Genomic DNA, 20,532 nt, shown 5'->3' on the forward strand with positions numbered 1-20,532 from the left:
AGCAAACTAACACAGGAACAGAAAACCAAACACCGCATGTTCTCACTCATAAGTGGAAGCTGAACAATGAGAACACATGGACACAGGGAGGGGAATATCACACACCGGGGCCTGTCAGGGGGTGGGGGACTAGGGGAGGGATAGCATTAGGAGAAATACCTAATGTAGATGACGGGTTGATGGGTGCAGTAAACCACCATGGCACGTGTATACCTATGTAACAAACCTGCATGTTCTGTACATGTATGCCAGAACTTAAATGTTGTTTTAACAGTTCCTCTATTATTAAACTAACAGCAGTCCTGTGGGAACAATATGGTAGAACTACAAAAGGAAGCCAAAGACTTTAGGCTTTATTTAAGCAGCTGTAATTTCTTTGGACAATGAAAAATGGCCATTAAGGTTTCTAATGAGCATCTGTAAGGCCTTAATCAAATGAAAATTTTAAAACGTTAGAATAAAAAAGTTTCTCTGGGTTTAGCTTTCATTGCCTCTTCCCTCCTCCCTTTCCTTTCAGCAGAAGATAACTCTTGCCTTTTACAAGGGGTAGATCTCCCAGAAACCCTTCAATCAAGTCTAAAAACTCTAAAGACAGAGTTTGGGGTAAGAGGAGGGAAGCAAGGAAGCACCTTTATAAAATGTGAAGCTCACTACCTGTGTTCTTTGGTTAATTTATGTTACCCCTGTAGACACTGGTTTTATCATCTGTAAAATGGGGATAATAATACATCATGGGTTATTGTGTGGGTTAAATGAGAAAATAAATACAAAGCGTTAAGGACACTGCACAGGCATGGTGGCAAATGCCTGTAATCCCAGCTACTCAGGAGGCTGAGGCAGGAGGATCGCTTGAGCCCAGGAGTTCAAGACCAGTCTGGATAACATAGTGAGACCCTGTCTCAAAAAAAAAAAAAAAGTTAAATCAAACTTAAAATATTATACATAGTGAGACCCCATCTCTACAAAAAAAAAAAAAAAAAAAAAAGAGAGAGAGAGAGAGGGAGAACACTGCATAGCACTTAGTAAGTGCTCAATAAACAGCAGCAGTGGTGGTGGTGGTGTGGCATGGTGGTCTTCAGAGGGTTTGAGGTGGCATGCTTACATTTATAAAGCTGACATTCAGTTCCTTGGCTGTATACCCTCTCTGGAGGTTACGTCGGGCATAAACATCATAGTCACGAACAATTCTGGTAATGATGTCCGATGTTGAGATGCCTTCTGTTCTCTGTGTTGGAACAAACATCCCTGTTCAAGTAGAAAAGAGCGGATAGAGGAAAAATTAAGATCACCTCAGTTGACCCATCTCCGTTAATGGTCCCCCTTTACAGGACAAAGTTGGAGCTCCTGGGTATGCCAGTGAAGACTTTATGTCTGGCCCCAAGTGACTCTTCCAGCCTTAGTTCCGTGGAATTCCTCTCTACCTTAAATGCTACATGTTCATCATCCCAGACCTGTTTCCAGGACGTACCATGTACTTGCCTGGCCCCTGCTGTTTACCCATGCTGAGCCTTTCCTTTCTGCCCTGGATACCCCCTCCCTGCTCATATTAACTGCAAAGCTCTTCCTCATCCTGCAAAGTCCAGCTTCAAGGTTATGCCTCTGGGAAGTCTTTTCTGACATCATCAGGCAGAATCCACAACATTCAGAACCTAACTTATCTTTCATTAACAAAAATACTGGGCCAGCCATGGTGGCTTATGCCTTTAATCCCAGTACTTTCGAAGGCCGAGGCAGGCAGACCATTTGAGTCCAGGAGTTTGAGACCAGCCTGGGCAACATGACAAAACCCTGTCTTTACAAAAAATACAAAAATTAGCTGGGTGTGATGGTGCACGCCTGTGGTCCCAGCTACTTCGGAGACTAAAGTGAGAGGATCACTTGAGTCCAAGATCAAGGCTGCTGTGAGCAGTGACTGTGCCACTGCATGCCAGCCTGACCTTGTCTCAAAAAAAAAAAAATTAAACATTTGTCTCCATGTAGAAAATGAACATTTTGAAAGCACTGATAGTGCCTTAATTGTCTTTGCATCCCCAGCACCCAGCTCAGCCCCTGTGTCTAGCACATGGAAGGTGCTCAATAAATGCAAATTGAGTGAGAAAGTAAATGAAGACTAACAACTGAGTCAATGAATTAGATCACAGCAACTCTGCTTCATCTCCAAGGAAGTCTGCTCATGTTATACTAAAGGAAAAGAAGAAAAAGTGTACTACTTGTGTCATCTCTGATCTAAAGGGATGCCTGTAGGGATGGTTAGATGATTTATCTTCCTAAGAACAGTCTACTGTACTGGTAGTTTCACCACTCAAAGGCCCTTTCATCTAGAATATGTGGGGCTGAGTAAAAATAAACAAGCACAGAGGATGCCAAGTTCTAATAGAACTTCCTTAAAGTCTTCAAAGATAAATTTGGGTATATCAACAGATACAGGGCTATAAAGAGGTCACAAATATTAACAAAGGCAAGAATCAGGTTTATGCTCACACTTCTGTTGTGAACTGAAATGACATGTTGTTGGCAACTGAGATCTTTCTACCCCATATCATTATAGCCACTCAGTCAGAGGCATCAGGCATGGGACAGTATGATGGACAAAGCCTGGGGACAAGGGCACTGGGTTCTTGATTTGTAGATGTGGGCAAGTCACTCAAACCCTCTGAAGGCAAGTTACTTAACAGTAGTCTCCTCAGCTGAGAAAAAGGTGATTGGACATGATGACCTGGGACTCATCTGTGCCATTTCTTTCTCTCTCACTCCCCACATCCAACCGAGTTCCCAATCTACTTCTTAAATGTTTCCCTAATTCACTCACTTTCTTCCATCCTAAACCAATTCAACACCATCTTGGTCAAAGATCACAGCAAGAACCTCAAAACCAGTCTCCAGCAATGTCATTTTTGTCTGCCTCAACCCAGAGAGCAAGTTCTACAGAGCGTTCTTACTAAATGCAAGTCAGAGTTCTGCTCAAAAACCTCCACTGGCTTTCTGCTCTTCTCTGGATTCAGAGTCAAATCCTTAACTTGGCTGTGCAGCAGCTTGCATGTCTCTTCCCTGTGCTTCTCTCCAATTTTATCTCAGACCCTCTCCCTTTCACTCCCTAAACCAAGGCCCCCCTGCTATACAATTGCGGGGCAGGGGGGGGACTGCTGTTGTATTCTGTGGAGCTGTGAAGTAGGCTGACCCTGCCTCAGCCCAGCCATGCTGGATTTCTTCAGTGTCCTGAAAGGGTTGGTTCCCCTCCCCTCACTCTGCCACAGACACAATCTCTACCTGGTTAACTCCTGGGCATCCACTGGGCTTCAGCTTTAGTGTCACTTCCTCAAGCAAATATCTCAACCCTCAGACTAGGTCTTCTGGTGTGTTGTTCCTTCCCATGGACCACTCCCATTCCCTCCAAATACAGCAAGATCTTTATAAAATAACTTGTTCAACAACTGTCTTGTTGACTATAAGCTACACTAGGGAAGGGATCATGCCTTTCTCGTCCTCTTCTACATTCTCAGCACTGGGTGACAAACAGGCACCACAGGAATATTTGTTGAATGAATGACTAGATGAATATTGATCTCTAAGTGCCCTTCCAAACCCAGTTCTCTCTGAATGTTTCCATCTTGTAGCCCCAGTGAGGATGTCTCTTTGGAGCTTTCTTTTGATGTCATTTGCACATTTATAGTATCAGTAGCAGAGTGGCACTGCTGATGTTAGAAACAAAACATCCAGTTTCTTATGTTCCATGGTCAGAGGACAGTTGGGGTTTGCCACTAGGCCAAACACTTCTTTTATCACCTTCTAGGAGGGAAGAATCTAACACGGAAAACCAAATGGAAGGCAGAAGATGTAACCATCTAAACACACGAACATAAATAGCACCCAAATTGACCCAGCTGTGCAGGAGGCTCTGGTGGGTGGGGGAACCCTGAGACGACATCCCCACCTTTGTGGGAACAGTGGGGAACATTCTGGTGAGAAATCCATCCCATCTTTCAGCAGGCAGATATTTTACCCACACCCCTCCTGCTGAAATAATAAGACGATTCTCTAGTGACTAATGGATTTTAGCAAGTCATGTAAGACATTGATGCCATGAGCTTACCCTTTCTTTGAAGCCAGAAGGTGAAGTCTCTGTGTTTGAGTAACTGAAAGTAGATTTGGCTTAGGGAGAGATTTGCTTTGGCTGGTTGGGAGGTAGGTCTCTGAAAGAAGCCAAGCCCTCTGTTGACATAATGAGATACCCGGCTTCCTTCAAATCCTAATTATTGCTCTGCTAAAAATATTCGGTAATGAGCATGATCAGAGAACCTTTTTTATCATGCTTTTCAGAATTGCGGCATTTGGTTATGGAGCTATTTTAAGAAGCAGCAAAGCACATGTTAATGAAGGAAACTTTCAACAGTAGTAGGCAATATTAGAATGGTGATGAGTAATGTGGACCTTACAGTCTATTTAATTTAAGCTCCATCTTTTCATCCAGCTTTGCTAGAGGATTTTGACACATAGTTCTGACAAGCAGAGCAGAGTGTTGTAAAGTTTAAGTCATGCCCTTGATATCTCTGGTTTCATTTAAAGAGACTTTTGACTTTCAAAATAAGCCATGATTTGAGTATGAAAGCCAAATATGGATGCTGAGGCCATTTCTGAGCATCTTTCTCCCATGATGAATTCTGGCCTTCTCTACCTGGGTCCCAAATAGATCATTACTGTGATTCTCCCTCCTGCTAAGGAATCAGCAGAGCAGATTTGATGGAGCACAAGGAAGGGTCCTTGCACATAGGAAAAGTTACATCGAGTCTTAGCCTGTGCTACTAGGGCAAGTAAAATGCTACTTGACTATTCAATTTGGAAAGGGCATTGTGGTGGATTAAAGATGGCCCAATTCCCTTGCCCTGGAATCTGGGCTGGCCTCAGTGACTTGCTTGTACCAAATGAATGTGGCAAAAGTAACTCTGTGCGACTTCCAAGACTAAGTCAGAAGAAGCCTTGTGGCTTCTGTCAAGACTGCTTTCTCTCTAGATATTACCTTTCAGCTGCCATGCTGTGAGAAGCCCAAGCAACATGAAGAGGCCACCTGTATGCCCCAGTGGCAACTGCAACTGAGCACCATGATCATAGCCAGCATCCAAGGCCAGCCACGTAAGTGTACCACCTGGGAGCCCTAGCCCAGTCGAGCCTTCAGATGACCACAGCCACCACCAACATCTGACTACAACTGTTTGAGAGACCCCAAGCAAGAACTACCCAGCCAAGCCTCTGCTAAAATCCTGCCCCACAAAATCATGAGTGAAATCAAGAGGCTCTTTTAAGTCACTAACTTTAGGAGTCACTTTCTTATGCAACAATAGGGATGCTGGATTGCTAGAGTTAGAAAAATGTTGGCTTGTTCCTACACCTAAACAACTGGAACTTGACATTTTATTCCCCAAATCAGGAAAGCAACATATTCTTAGCTCACTGACAGCCACTCACCCAGAAAGAAAACTGCCACCAAATTCTTATTCCTATACACTATAAGGTAGCCAAGGAACTACTGCCCCCAGGAAACACTGATTCAAGAAACCCTGGGGATAACTCAGTTGGATGAGAATGCCTGGTCCAAATCTTTGCTACTCTAAGTGAGGCCTATGGACCTACAGCATCTAACAACCTGAGAGCTCACTAGAAATGGGAATCTCTGGCCCCACCAGACCTACTGAATCTGAATCTGAATTTTCACAAGATTCCACAGATGATCTGAGGCACATCTAAGTTTCATAAGCACTGGTCTATAACAAATCCTTATGGCAATTTTAGGAAAGGAGCAGCTGGCTCATAGTTCAGATCTTACAATGACTTTAAAGGGTATTTATCAGGCCAGGCATGGTGGCTCACACCTATAATCCCAGCACTTTGGGAGGCCAAGGTGGGAAGATCACTTGAGCCCAGGAGTTTGAGACCAGTCTGGGCAACATAGGGAGACTCTACAAAAAATTTTAAAATCAGCTGGGCATGGTGGTGTGTGCCTGTAGTCCCAGCTACTTGAGAGGCTGAAGTGGGAGGATTGCCTGAGCCCAGGAGGTCAAGGTTGCAGTGAGCTATGATCACACCACTGTACTCCAGCCTGGGTGAAAGAGTGAGACCTTGTCTCATAAACTAAGTAAGTAAAGTAAGTAAATAAATAAATATTAATCACGCCATGCTGTAACCCATCTTGATGTAACTGAGGCATCTGCCAGTTTCTTCTCCAGTTCCAGAGCAGACTTCCAAGTCCGAAGTGGATGAGGTTTCCTTCCTTGGAACTCCTCACAAACAAGATTGAGATTTGAGAATGTCAGGCCTCCCATTATCCAATGCTCTTGACTTCTCAGGAAGTCCTTCCTAAGAGGGTGGTACAGTCCCCACCACCAGCCCTGCAGGGGATGGCATGGAGCTTCCCAGGCTGGCCCCCAAGGAGTGTGAACCAACAAAAACGCCATCAGGGAGAATACATACATTTTATGTAACAATAATTTTTCAAACTAGTATCCAATGTTGTTTTCATTTCTAGGGATCATGTCTGTCCTGAGGCCCTGTTCCCATGGACACTGAGACCTCGATGACTTCAGGGGGAGGCAGATGAAGCTGAGAGTACAGGAGGCCGTGTTCAGCCTTCAACTTCTAAAACAGGCTCTTTTTAAGGCTCATTTAAAAAGAAGAGTTAAGAAAGGCAAGAATTCCACTAGGAAGAGCCAGGATTTGAGGAGTATAAAAAGGATATTATAAATCCCAGAAGTGTCTTTTGAACTATTAAGAACCAGAGGCTGAGTAGACTCAGGGTACAGAATGTTTGACTATAAGCCCTGGAGTGTATATTAACCCTGGGAAGGCATGAAATTAATTAAGGGGCAGTTTTCTGCTCTCCAGGAAGAAGAAAAGCACATCTGGGAGTTGAGGGGAGGAGTGCAGAGAGGGATCGGGAGGCGGACAGCAGAAGTGAGAGAACAGGAGTGCGGTCTGTCCCTTGCTCTGACTCAGGTTCAAATCCCAGGGGCAGGGGCAGGGAAGAGACCCCTTTAGAAAGTTCAGTGCAGGGCCACTGGCACCTTGTTTACGGCTAGGAATTTTGGAAAGAAATAGTTTTACAGAGGCCAATGTGGCGGGCAGGTCAGACAGGGCCTGACATGGCTTACTGACATTGCCCGGTTTCCCTTGCCCTCTAGTAGATTATGGAGTACATTTTTTAAGTTTCCTGGGGACTCTCTAGAGGAATATGGAAGGAAGCCAAGATTTAAGATCAGCATGACTGCTGGGCAGCACACCTATAGCACAGGGAAGGGAATCCTGCGGCAGAGTCTGTGGCCAGGACAGGCCAAAGTGGGGAGGTAACAGAGTCTCAGAGGCTGCCACAGGGGTCTGGTAAGTGGGGCTGATGGCTGAGCAGGTCTTGAGACCTCACAACTAAAGATCCCCATCCCATGCCAGGCCAGAGTGCTCCAGAAACTTAGATCACCTCAGGAGAAAAAGGCAAAAAGTTTACTCTACACAGTCTAAGTACAAACCTAGAAGAGTCTGAATGATATCACATGTCAAGTGTTTTTTTTTTTTTTCTGTCAGCTGTGGAAATGGGGTTTCCTAGTTAAATTTAGTTATGGAAACCACTTATGGCCCCCCAGTTGCTCCTTCCCACACAAAAGACCTGATCACGGCACTCCCCTGCCTCAGAACAGTATTTGGTTCCATGTAACATCATATGGAAGCAAGCCTCAACCAGCTTGTCCTGCCAGTCTCCACCTCTGCCTCCCACCTCCACACACCCTACACTACATTAACATGTTTATTTTCTCCAGATACGCTGTGCTTCGTACAGTCCCACCTTCGAACATGCTGCCCTGGCCTGCTGTGTTGTATATACTCTGCCACAGGCTGGTTATATTTTGGGTAATTATTTATGTCTGTCTCTACTCTCTCTCAAGGGTGAGGTCTATGTCTTATTCATTTTCTCTCATACAATTACTGGCTTATAGATGCACTCAGGGGATTCATATATTAAACAATGACAGCCAAAACCATCCAAGATGGAACGGGCTGCCTCAGAAGGCAGGGAGTTCCCCATCATGGGAAATGTAAAAGCATCAGTTCTGCCAGGAGCTGGCAATGATGCCAAGAAGGAGATAGGAGCCTGGGTCAATGACCCTTAGGAGCCCATCCTACCTCAAGAATCTGAAGGTCCATGAGTACCAGGAAAAGGCTGTAGTGGCAGCGGGCTGAGTGGGAAATGGTGGGAGCAAGCTGAGTGGAGTCTCATTGGTCCCCAGGAGTGGGGAAGATGGCTCTGATGGCACATGTCAACAACGGCTCTAGTATAAGCAGGGAGCATTAGACTTCTTGAAATCCCTATGCATATGGTAACTCACTATAGTATCTGCACCTGCCGGATAATGGTTTAATGTATGTAGGAAGGTATGCATGGGTGTACCTACAGTGCCTATAGATGAGATGCACGGTAGATAGTAAAATAGCAGAAAATAAGCCAAGCCATTAAAACATTTACCCATTTTTTTTGCCTCCACATGTGGTACCTGATAATATTACTAACATGTGACAAGATGACACTAGAAATATGGCAGGACTAACTTTGGACACAAGGAGTCCAGATTATTAACTAGCCAGTTATCTATCTTCTTCTGGAAGGAAATTTCTTGGGAGTATCCAATAATTTCATTGTGAAGACTTAATTATGAATGAGGAAAATGGCTGCCCTTTAAGTAATGGGGTCCTGCACTTTTCGTCTGATGAGCCCGGAAATTAAGCCTCAGACCTGAAGTTGAGCACTTTGGTGCTCAGGTTCATTCCTATATAAATACCTAAATGGTATCTGTGCCATAACTGAGCCTTAGCACATGCTAACAGTGGCTTGTAGAAGCTGCTTGGGGGACATCTAAAGTTGTAACTCCCTGTTTGTATACACTGCAGATGTCCCAGGGCAGATGTCTCTTATTACACCTGATTATTGTGATGTGGTTGACAGGTGAGCACAGGGGAATGCCTCACCTGCTTCCTTTATGTGCTTGTAAACATCATCAGAGCCAGCAGAGGAATACGGAATGTCATCATGAGCCACAAAGTCAATCTGTTGAAGAGAGAGAAGAGTGATGTCACCACTGGGATGGATGTGCATGTCTGCAGATTTGAAGTGGGGAATGGTGACTTCATAATGCCTTTTCAAAATAAGGCAGTTGTATGTTACATTTATAGTGGAGACCTGAATCCTTGGCTGAAATGTATTTCCAACTATTTTCATTTCTATGAGATAATGGGAACTAGAAGAATAAATGTTTTCGTTTCTCTCCTTTGCTGGTCCCTCTTTCTTGTCCTACCCCAGAAAGTAGGATTTCTTGGCCTTCTGTCCTTCTGCATCTAAAGTTTCTCCTTGAGAGAACTCATTAATTCTTTGAATTTTTATCATCCCTCCTATGATGAGGAACCCAAATCTTCATTTCCTGTCCCATTGATGGCAATGGGCCCTCACACTTAGGTCACATTTTATACTGTGAAAAGGAATTTGTCTCTTTCCTCATTCGATCCTCATAATCACCTTGTGACGTGGGCAGGCCACATGTTACTACTTCAGTTGGGACATAAGGTGCTGAAACTAGAAAATTTGTTAGATTTACCCGAGGCTTAAAGACTGGAGTGGGCCGCTGGGGCACCAGGCCAGGTTTAGTGGGCTGCCAGGGCACCAGGCCAGGTGGGCTTAACTCCCACTGCATCCCTCTCTTTTACCACATCTTGCTGTCACTTTAAATCATCCTGTCCTGAATTTAATTCATCTTCCTGAAAACGAGTGACCCCTTCCAATGGCACTTTTATTTTATTTATTTTGGGTCTTGGGGAGACCCAAACCTTGGAATAAGCCTCTTTTCTCTACTTATTTCACTCACCCTAGGTTCTGCTGGGATGTGTGTGTGTGTGTTTGTGTGCACACACGCATATGTAGGTGTGTGCCCATCATTTTCTCTCCATTGCAACTACACCAAATCCAGGACCTGGTCACCCGGATTGCTGACACCAACTTGTATCTGGCCTTCCTCACTGTAGGCCCCCTCCTCTCCAAGCCATCCTGCTGTCACATGGGGGTATCCTCCTTAAACCGGTTTTTTTGTTTTTGTTTTTGTTTTTTTCTGGTCATCCTCATGCCTGCTCATCTTTATTCCTGTTTCCTGCAACATCAAGTAAACACTCCTTGCCTAGATTTTAAAGCCCTGTATAACAAGCCCTTTATAACGGGGTTTCACTCTACCTTGAGAGGTAATTTAGAGTAGCAGTAGTTAAATACTTGAGAGGTAGTTTAGAGATAGTTTAGAGTAGTATGATTCCCTGCCCCACTACTTGCTAGCTATATAACTCATAAGTTGGGGGAAAGGATTCAATCAGGATTTCTCAAGCTCAGTACTAGTGACATTCGGGACTGGAGAATTCTTTGGTGTCAGAAGCTGTCCTGTGCATTGGCACATGCTTAGCTTTTACCCACTAGAAGCCGGTAGCACCCCTCTAGCTGTGACAACCCCAAATGTCTCAAGACATTGCCAAATGTTCCTCAGGGCAAACTCACCCCAGTTGAGAATCACTGGATTAAATGACATAATTATGTAAAAATGCTGAAAAACAATTAGTATGGAGTATATCCTCAATAAATGTTTATTATTATTATTATTAATTCTATTCTTAGTACTCAAACTTAGTTCCTTTTCCTCTCCAATGTATAATAACAACTTCTCAGGGTAGCTGTGAGATTGAATTCAATTCATATAATGACAAAGCCCTTAGCACAGTGCCGGGCACATGGTAAATACTCAATAAATTACAGCCATCATTATCATTATAAGTATCCCCCATAATGCCTAGCACATGTTGAATATACAATAGATGCTTAGTAAAAATGTGGTAGTGATTACTGGAAGTAAATCATATTGTAGTTTTTCCTTTTTCTTTTTATTCTCACTGGGAAATTGTCTCTTCAGCTATTACTCATGCACATTTATCAGTGTTCTCTATTCTCTTCTGCATCGTGGCTTTAAAAATAGAAAAGAAAATTCTTAGAACAGCTTAATCTTATTTTTTTTGTACTGCTTATAAAAGGAAAGAATAGCTCCTAATGTGGGGCTGGTAGGGAGATACAAAGCACATAATTTGATGCAGATCAAAAGAATCTCTCATGTTTCCAACTAATAAAAATCTTATGTCAGTAAGATTCTCAGGGTCACAAAATCATAGATATAAAGTTCTTTCTTTAAAGGCTGACCTGTGACTTTCTGGATAAGATGTGTGTTCATTTGTCCCATGAAAAAGAATGCCTGTGAATCGATAAGCATCAATAATGATGGTGGTGATGGTGGTGACAATGACATTTTTGGAGCTCTTGCTATGGGCCAGCCAGTGTTCTAACTGCTTAACTAAGATTACCTCTTAGATCTTCAAAACACGTCCACAAGGAAGATACCAACATCATCCCATTTTACAGTTGAGGTAAGCGAGTACAGTGTGGTTAGATATCTTGTTCAAGGTCCCACAATTAGGAAGAGATAGAGGCAGGATTTGGACCTGGGCAGTTTAGCTCCAGGGCCCATACTCAAAGAAGTGAGAGGATACCAGTACTCGGGCTTGGGCGGAAGAAAGGTGCCACATCAAGCAGTTCCACATGACAGTTCCTGAAGTTACCTCTTTTAGAAATTGAGAGAGACTTTGGGCTTTCCGTAGTCTTGGCTGCAGAACCAGACTCCCTAATCTTGCTACTTAGAGAATGTGGGAGAATGAGAAGTACCTTGTGTTTTTCCAGAAACTCTGGCGTGAGTGTCCAGGGAGCATCTCTGATAACTTCGTCTACGTAGCGACAGTGTCTGAGAGCTTCGTATCTCTCAGCTTCATTCATCACGGTGAAACCTTTGAATTTGTGGGTGAGATCATCACTGCAAACTAAAACAGGCAAATGCATTAAATGCCATTACTCGGCCCAGGAGCTGCTCACAGCCACCCTGGTTCAGACAAGACTTCTTCAGCAGGACAAAAGAAGCACAGCCTCGCTAGGTGCTTGTCATAATCGAACTCAGTTTTTTAAGGGAACAAAGGATTTGGAGAGCAAAGTAAGCTAAAATCCACCGACAGTTCAGAATTTCATTACATCTGCATTCTCCACTGTGGCTTCTATTAAAATTATTCTCTACACTACCTAATGTGACTTTCATATCTTTTTATTTTCCTATCCCACCCCTCAGTGAAAATTACCATTCAGAAATAAAATGACCAAATGAACAGACACAGGAGGGAGAGAAGGAGAGGAACCAAGAGGCCTGATTTATAGGAGGTTTGAATGGTTTGAACAATCAGTTCCAATTATTTTACTAGATTATTGTACTTTGTAACCCAAGTGTGAGACAGACAGACACACACACACACAAATACATATACTTCTGTTCCCTGGATTGAGGGCCAGTCACTACACATCAGCCCACTCAATCAAGAGAAGAAAGTCATAAAATCAAAGGTTTGATCTAGTAGAGTTCATCCTTTCACTTTTTTTTTTTTTTTTTTTTGAGACAGAGTCTCGCTCTGTCACCCAGGCTGGAGTGCAGTGGCTCCATCTTGGCTCACTGCAAGCTTCGCCTCCCAGGTTCACGCCATTCTCCTGCCTCAGCCTCCTGAGTAGCTGGGACTACACCACCCAGGCTAATTTTTTGTACTTTTAGTAGAGATGGGGTTTCACCGTATTAACCAGTATGGTCTCGATCTCCTGACCTCGTGATCCACCCACCTCGGGCTCCCAGAGTGCTGGGATTACAGGCATGAGCCACCACACCCGGCCTCCACATCTCTTATCTTTTCTAGATCTCAGGTTCCTGAACCCTCAAATGGGGATATCTTCCACTATCAGCCTTAGAAAAGATGTTTTGAGAACTTAGAAAAAAAGTGCTTTTAAACAAACTGAACAATAAATACTATTCACTATCCTATCTTTTGGTTGGCCAAGGCAGCTTTCCTAAGATCTCCTATGTGTCAGGAAGAAGTATCATTGTGGGTACAGTCCCTGTTTACCAAGATCCCAGTGAGAACCTTGCGGTGGCCAGTCAGAACTACCCTGACTGCTCTTTGCAACGAAGTTCTTTTTTCTTTAAATTATTATGTACTTATAATAAATTCACTAATTTTTTTTTGAGACAGAGTCTTGTTCTGTCACCCAGGCTGGAGTTCAGTGGTGTGATCTTGGCTCACTGCAACCTCCACCTCCCAGGTTCAAGTGATTCTCCTGCCTCAGCCCCCCTAGCAGCTGGGATTACAGGTGCACACCACGACACTCAGCTAATTTTTTGTATTTTAGTAGAGATGGGGTTTCACCATGTTGGCCAGGCTGGTCTTGAACTCCTGACTACAAGTGATCCACCGGCCTCAGCCTCCCAAAGTGTTGGGGATTACAGGCATGAGGCACTGTGCCCAGCCAATAAAGTCACTAATGTTAAGTGTACAATATGTGTTTAATTTTAAAAATTTAATTGATGCATAATAATTAACATATTTATGGGGTAGAGTGTGATGTTTCCATGCATGTATACATTGTATAATAATCTAATCAGGATATTTAGCATATCCATCACCTCATACCTTTATCATTTCTTTGTGGTAAGAACATTCAGAATTCTGTCTTATAGCTATTTTGAAATATACAATATTGTTAACCATAGTCACCGTAATGTGCAAAAGAACACCAGAACTTATTCCTCCTAACTGTAACTTGGTACTCGTTGATGAACCTCTCCCTGTCCCCCGTCACCTACCTTCCCCAGCCTCTGGTAACCACTGTTCTACTCTCTGTTTCCATGAGATCAGCTTCTTTAGATTCCATATATAAGTGGTATATAAACACAAAGAAATACTATTTCGCTATGAAAAAGAATGAAATCCTGTCATTTATGGCAACATGGGTGGATCTGGAGGATATTTTGTTAAGCGAAATAAGCCAGACACAGGAAGACAAATACTTCCTAATCTCACAAGATGTGTTTTAAAAACAAAAATATGATCATTTTCTTGGAACCAAATGATGGCCCACACCCAGAATCAAATCTGGCCACAGAGTAAGCACAGCCAATGGTCACACTCAGCATCCTTGGAAAACCTTCTTTTGTAGTCCCCTTCACATAATCCACACCCAAGCCATCAGGAAAACTGCAGGCTCTGCCTTCAAAGCACACCCGGAAGCCATGTTTTTCTCAGCACCTCCACTGCTGCCATCCCCACCCCTTCATCATCTCTCCCAGGAATGACTGCAGTAGCCTCTTAACTGATCTGATTCCAGCCTTGCCCACTCCCAACAACCTATTCTCATTGGCCAGAATGAGCCCGTTGAAGCTCGTCAGTCTGTGTCATTCCCAAACTCAGAACCCTTCCCGTCTCACTCAGAGTAAAACCAAAGTCCTCCAGTGGCCGACAAGACCCACGCCTCTGCCCACTCCTTGCCTCCCTGACCAGTCTCCTAGTGTCTCCCAGCTCCCCGGCCTTGCAGTTTCTTGAATGCTTCTTCTCAGGTCAGGGCCTTGCACTATTCTCCAAACCTGGAATAGTTGTGCTCCAAATACTCATAGAGCTCACCTCCTCCTCTCCCTCAAGTCTTTCCCCCTACCCTCTTCTTTTTTTGTTTGTGTTTTTTGGATGGAGTTTTGCTCTTGTTGCCCAGGCTGGAGTGCAATGGCACGATCTTGGCTCACTGCAACCTCTGCCTCCCGGGTTCAAGCGATTCTCCTGCCTCAGCCTCCCAAGTAGACCCACCCTCTTCTGAATTGTGATCCTCTGCTGCATTACTTCTCCCCATGACACTTGTCTCATGTAGCTGTCTTATTTAGTTTTATTGTTGGTGTTCCCCTATAAATTCCCCGAGGGCAGGGACTTTTGTTTCATTTTCTGATGTACCATACCTGGCCCCTAGTAGGCTTTTAACAATATTTGTTGAATGAATTAACAAAGCCTGATACATATAGATACTCAACAAATATTTATTATTATTTACAATAATAGATGTATATTTATCTACAAGTTCCTTCCGTCTTTTCTTTTCTTTCTTTCCTTCCTTCCTTCCTTCCTTTCTTTCTTTCTTTCTTTCTTTCTTTCTTTCTTTCTTTCTTTCTTTCTTTCTTTCTTTCTTTCTCTCTTTCCTTCTTTCCCTTTCTTTCTCTTTCTTTCTTTCTTTTCTTTTCTTTCTTCCTTTCTTTTTTTTTCGGACACAGAGTCTCCCTCTGTTGCCCAGGCTGGAGTGCAATGGCGCGATCTCAGCTCACTGCAACCTTGACCTTCTGGGTTCAAGCAATTCTCCTGCCTCAGCCTCCTGAGTAGCTGGGATTACAGGCGCCTGCCACCACACCTGGCTAACTTTTGTATTTTTAATAGAGATGGGGTTTCGCCATGTTGGCCAGGCTGGTCTCGAAGTCCTGACTTCAAGTGATCCACCTGCCTCAGCCTACCAAAGTGCTGGGATTACAGGCGTGAGCCACCGCGCCTGGCCTACAGGAACATTTCAACAACGTACACGCCAAGGAGAGACTAATGAGCTTCTAGATGCATATATATATATATATATATATATATATATATATATATATATATATGCCTCTATATCTCCTATACATACTTCCTGAGATGTTTTCTATTATAGCAGTTTATATTACCAAAACAACATCAACCATATGTCTGGCCTGAAAACTGATGAGTATCAGAATCACCCAAGGAGCTTGTTAAACACATATAAAGAAACCCAGCTCATTCCCTGAGATTTTGATTCAGTGAGTCTGTAGTGGGGCCCAGATAGCTCTGTCTTTGACAAGCTTCAGAGATGATTCTGATGAATACAACATTTGAAAACCCTGAAGCATATTATAAATAACCTGAGTCAAGAGCTCTGCCTGTCTTTAAATCACCCATTATGCCCAGAGGTAGGGGGGAAGGTGGGCAGGAGGTGACAGGTAGTAGGGCCATAATAACTATGTATTTATTTACTGACTATATTAGTTTTTGACCCCATAAACAGGAATTCTTTATGGGCCATGCAATATGATTTCAAAACTAATCTAAGACTTTTTGAATGTTCTTTTAGGACCTTATTAAAATACTACCCCGAGAATCATATTGAGCAGAAATGGATTTCAGATTCATCCATTTTCTATTTTAAACAGCACAAAACTAGGCCGTGCCACATCCTCCCCCTTTCTGAATCTGCACCTGAGCAATTTGGTATAACTTCTACATGACCAAGATAATGGCCTACTGATAGAGCACAAAGAAAACAAACATCCTGTTTATGCCAATACAGGGTCCTATTTTCCTATCCCAGGAGTGACCTCAAGAAGCAGCTGAACATGCTGGCCAGTTATTGTCTAAACATTAATTACGCCCAAAGCAGCACTGTTGTTCTTGAGTCTTGGCAAATGCACTCTGACAACCAGATGGAGAGCTCTGGGCAGCGGTATTCCACGGATGAATTCATTGAGCTATCTGGGAACTCATGCTGCAACTAACCTATGCTGGCAGCTCACTGTGCTCTCACAGGAGAGAAAATACAACATAGGGGTTGAGCTTGGGAGCCCAACAGACTTGGGTTCTAATCCCAGCTCTGCTATTACTGGGAAAGTTACTCAAACTCTCTGAGCCTCAGTTATCTGGTCTTTAAAACATGGTGAAGTTTTGAGAATTAAATTTGATCATCTTTATGAGCAGAGAGTAATGCTGAATAATGTTAGCCATTTATGAATAGTAGTAGGAAAATAGGATCATTCATGGATCTATTCCTTCAGATTTTGTGTTCCGTCTTTTCCCTGCCCCCTACTCCAAGCAGGTATGAGGGCCCCGTGGTACAGACTCCTTTGTAGGTGCTGTGAGCTCAAGTTGCTAGTAGACAGCCTGCCTTCCTGGCCGCTGTTTTCCTGAAGCCAGAGCAACTTGAGGGGTATTCTGGAAAGAAGAAGACAATGAGAGAGGAGATCTCTCCAAATTGCAGGGAAAAGGCCAAATGTCTATGGATCCCACAAGCAGCAGATACCAGTGGCAGGACCTCAAGAGAGATGAGAATGTGAGGCCCTAGGCATGGGAGTTCTACCTGGGAACAGACTGCAGGTGCCTGACCTGTGATAGGTGCAATGAATCTGCTCCCTTCTAGTAATTATTTGGGCTCAGACAGTGAGAGCAGTGCAAAAATGGCTCTGGGTTGAAGACTGGAGGCCCCGCTCCTGTTTCTATAAACATTGTGGACACTTGTTTGACTCTGGGGAGGTAAAGAGAGCCCAGTAAAGTCTGAGACTAGGCCAGGCGCAGTGGCTTATGCCTGTAATCCCAGCACTTTGGGAGACCGAGGTGGGTGGATCATTTGAGGTCAGGAATTCGAGACCAGCCAGGTCAACATGGTGAAACCCCGTCTCTACTAAAAACATAAAAATTAGCCGGGCATTAGTGGTGCACGCCTGTAATTCCAGCTACTCAGGAGGCTGAGGCAGGAGAATCACTTGAGCCTGGGAGGCGGAGGTTGCAGTGAGCCGAGATCACACCACTGCACTTCAGTCTGGGCGAGAGAGTGAGACCCTGTCTCAAAAAAAAAAGAAAAAAAAAGACTGAGACTGAATTTCCTACCAGTCAGGCAAAATGGACTCTTAAAGACTATTTAGTTTCAATTAAAATATAATAAAATAAACCCAAGTTTGTGGAGTAATCTTTATGTCTTCTATAGTAGCAGTAGTATGTTTACTGTTGTTATTTTTATTGCCCTCCTGCAAAGCAGAAGTGGCTATTTGGTGACTCTTTAAAAATTTTTTTAGGGAAAAAAACACACTAGTATAAATTTTAATTCCTTGGCCTGTTTTTAAATGACACAAACTTGTAAATTAAAATGGAGGAAAAAAGAGCTTTACAAGTGGAGAGTCTCAATTCACTAAAATAATGCCAACAAGGTAAGCTTGCATAGAAGAATTTTCAAATTATTACTGGCTACATGCTTAAAAAATTAGAAGTGCAGGTATTGGGCCGGGTGCGGTGGCTTATGCCTGTAATCCCAGCACTTTGCGAGGCCGAGGTGGGCAGATCACTTGAGGTCAGGAGTTCGAGACCATCCTGGCCAACATGGTAAAACCCTGTCTCTACTTAAAATAGAAAAATTAACCAGGTGTGGTGGTGCATGCTTGTAATCCCAGTTACTGGGGAGGCTGAGGTGGGAGGATTGCTTGAACCCAGGAGGTGGAGGTTGCAGTGAACCAAGATCATGCTACTGTATTCCAGCCTGGGCAACAGAGTGAGACTCCATCTCAAAAAAAAAAAAAAAAAAAAAGTGCTGGTGTTATAATCATAGGGCAAAACCATGACGATTGTGGTGTCTTTTACTGCCTAAGGTTGAGAAATAGACTATAGTACCTCCAGTTATCACAGTTTCTGGTCCTTTAATAAACGATTTCTGACAAATACCAAGTATTTCTACCAAATACCTGTCCCTATACTTGCCCTGACCAAAGTGGTTTCATGAGTGAAGTCTTCACTCCACCCAGGGGAACTCCTACAGCAAACCTACCTGCATATGGAAAGGGGACCCTAGTTAATATGGCAGGCCCATTTAACTCACTGTAAGCATTTTACATGTTGACCACACATACAGTAATCAAGAACCAGCCTTTCAACCAACAACACAGGACACCTATTCTTGAAGACCTCCCTAACTTTCCTCAGTATAAAATTGTCTGCCATTAAGTTGGTTGGTTTGTCATTCTCCAGAAAGATAGTCTAAGATAAAGGTCTTTTTAAACTAGGATACATATACCCTCATGGACACACAAAGACTTTTCTTTTTTCTTTTCTTTTTTTTTTTGAGATGGAGTCTTGTTCTGTCACCCAGGCTGGAGTGCAGTGGCGTGATCTTGGCTCACTGCAACCTCCACCTCCCGGGTTCAAGCGATTCTCCTGCCTCAGCCTCCCAAGTAGCTGGGATTACAGGCATGTGCCACCACGCTTGGCTAATTTTTGTATTTTTAGTAGAGACGGGGTTTCACCATGTTGGTCAGGCTGGTCTCGAACTCCTCACCTCATGATCCGCCCACTCGGCCTCCCAAAGTGCTGGGATTACAGGCGTGAGCCACCGCACCCAGCCACATAGACTTTTCAAAAGGTATCCATGAACAGGTAGTTTTAAACGAATCAATGTCCAGATTCAACTTCCAGTGGTACACTTTCCTAATATTAACTAGGTCAAGAACTTCTCTGGGTCCAAAGCCATGCTTACTCCACTTTACAAAAGAAAGGCACCACCCAAACCTTAATATGTTGCATTGGAAGGGGTGGAGGGCAATTTAGCCTTCAGGGCAAACCAAATGGAAATCTCAGTTAGTGACCATTCAAAGCACCATGAACCTATGAAAGCTTCCTGTCTTTCCCTGTCTTACACACATTTCTGTTACAGGTGAACCCTAGTGTTAGAAACTCAATATGGTAGAGTGGAGAATAATGCAAATTTTTGCCTAACAACTTTGCCTCTTCTCCCAACTACTGTCAAAAAACACATGGATCTTTAGGGATAAGGCCCAAGAACTCAAAGAAATAGTGAATGCTAAAAAAAATGGCTTTTTCATGTAGTTAAGGGTAAGCATTTTTTCAGCTATTCTTAACAGTCATATTGAATCCTAAAAATGGCTTTTCTCTTGTAGTTAAGAATAAGCATTTTTTTCCAGCTATTTACTTGAAAATCACTTCAATAAACCAAAGCTATATAGGCTGGTACTGCTGCTTCTTAGAAATGTGACTAGAATATTTTCTAGAATTATCAAATTTTTCAAGATACATTGGAATAGATACATGGGTAAAACATTTACATAATTTTTTACAGACTTCATACGCATTACTCAAAAAGGAAGTTAAAAACCTGTGTTATCAACTTATATCATAAAATATTTATTCTATTTACAGGTCATCCTAATTCATCTCATTCTCTATAATGTTTATTTTCTACCTCTTTATAACAAAAAATAAAATTATTATCTGCCTCCAGACCAATTACTTTTTAATAATATATGCCCCCTTTCTATCTTTAAATACATAGGAAAAGTTTAGTCATGGTATCTACTAAAGATAACTATTTCTGTTTTTCATATTTATTTGATTATTCCCAAAAGGCAAACACTAGAATTTGATACACACACACACACACACACACACACTCACACACATGTGTGCCAATATTTAGAGAGGGAATAACATGCCTTTTAAAAATCATACTCTTCTTCCTATAAATATCACATAATTTTATCTATAAATTACATTGCATTACTACAAATTAAGTGCATCGATTTATTGCCTTGTCTTGTTTATAACTTATTATATTAGATCTACATCATTTTAATCTTGACTGATTCTATTTTACATAATCCATTCTATCATTTATTTTTGAGTGTTTTTTATAAAGCTTCTTGAAATACATTAATATATTTGAACTGAAAATACACTCATACATTTGAGCTGAAAATATATTAATGCATTTGAATTGAAAAGACATTTTCTTGGTTTGTAGATTTTTAG

At 42.7% G+C, this 20,532-nt stretch overlaps 1 protein-coding gene across 4 annotated transcripts in view; it reads right to left on the bottom strand.

Moving 5' to 3' along the window:
• PCYT1B (phosphate cytidylyltransferase 1B, choline) overlaps positions 1–20,532 on the bottom strand; it is an 85,541-nt gene that overhangs the window by 16,421 nt on the left and 48,588 nt on the right. For all 4 annotated transcript variants that reach the window (XM_054472672.2, XM_054472673.2, XM_063659964.1 and 1 more), the window contains 3 exons: positions 11,771–11,922; positions 9,001–9,079; positions 1,103–1,245 (listed from right to left, as the gene is read on the bottom strand). In XM_054472672.2, the coding sequence (XP_054328647.1) occupies positions 1,103–1,245; positions 9,001–9,079; positions 11,771–11,922 (374 nt within the window). The remainder of the gene's footprint in view (positions 1–1,102; positions 1,246–9,000; positions 9,080–11,770; positions 11,923–20,532) is intronic.

Source organism: Pongo pygmaeus, chromosome X, assembly GCF_028885625.2.
Source record: "Pongo pygmaeus isolate AG05252 chromosome X, NHGRI_mPonPyg2-v2.0_pri, whole genome shotgun sequence".
NCBI lineage: Eukaryota > Metazoa > Chordata > Mammalia > Primates > Hominidae > Pongo > Pongo pygmaeus.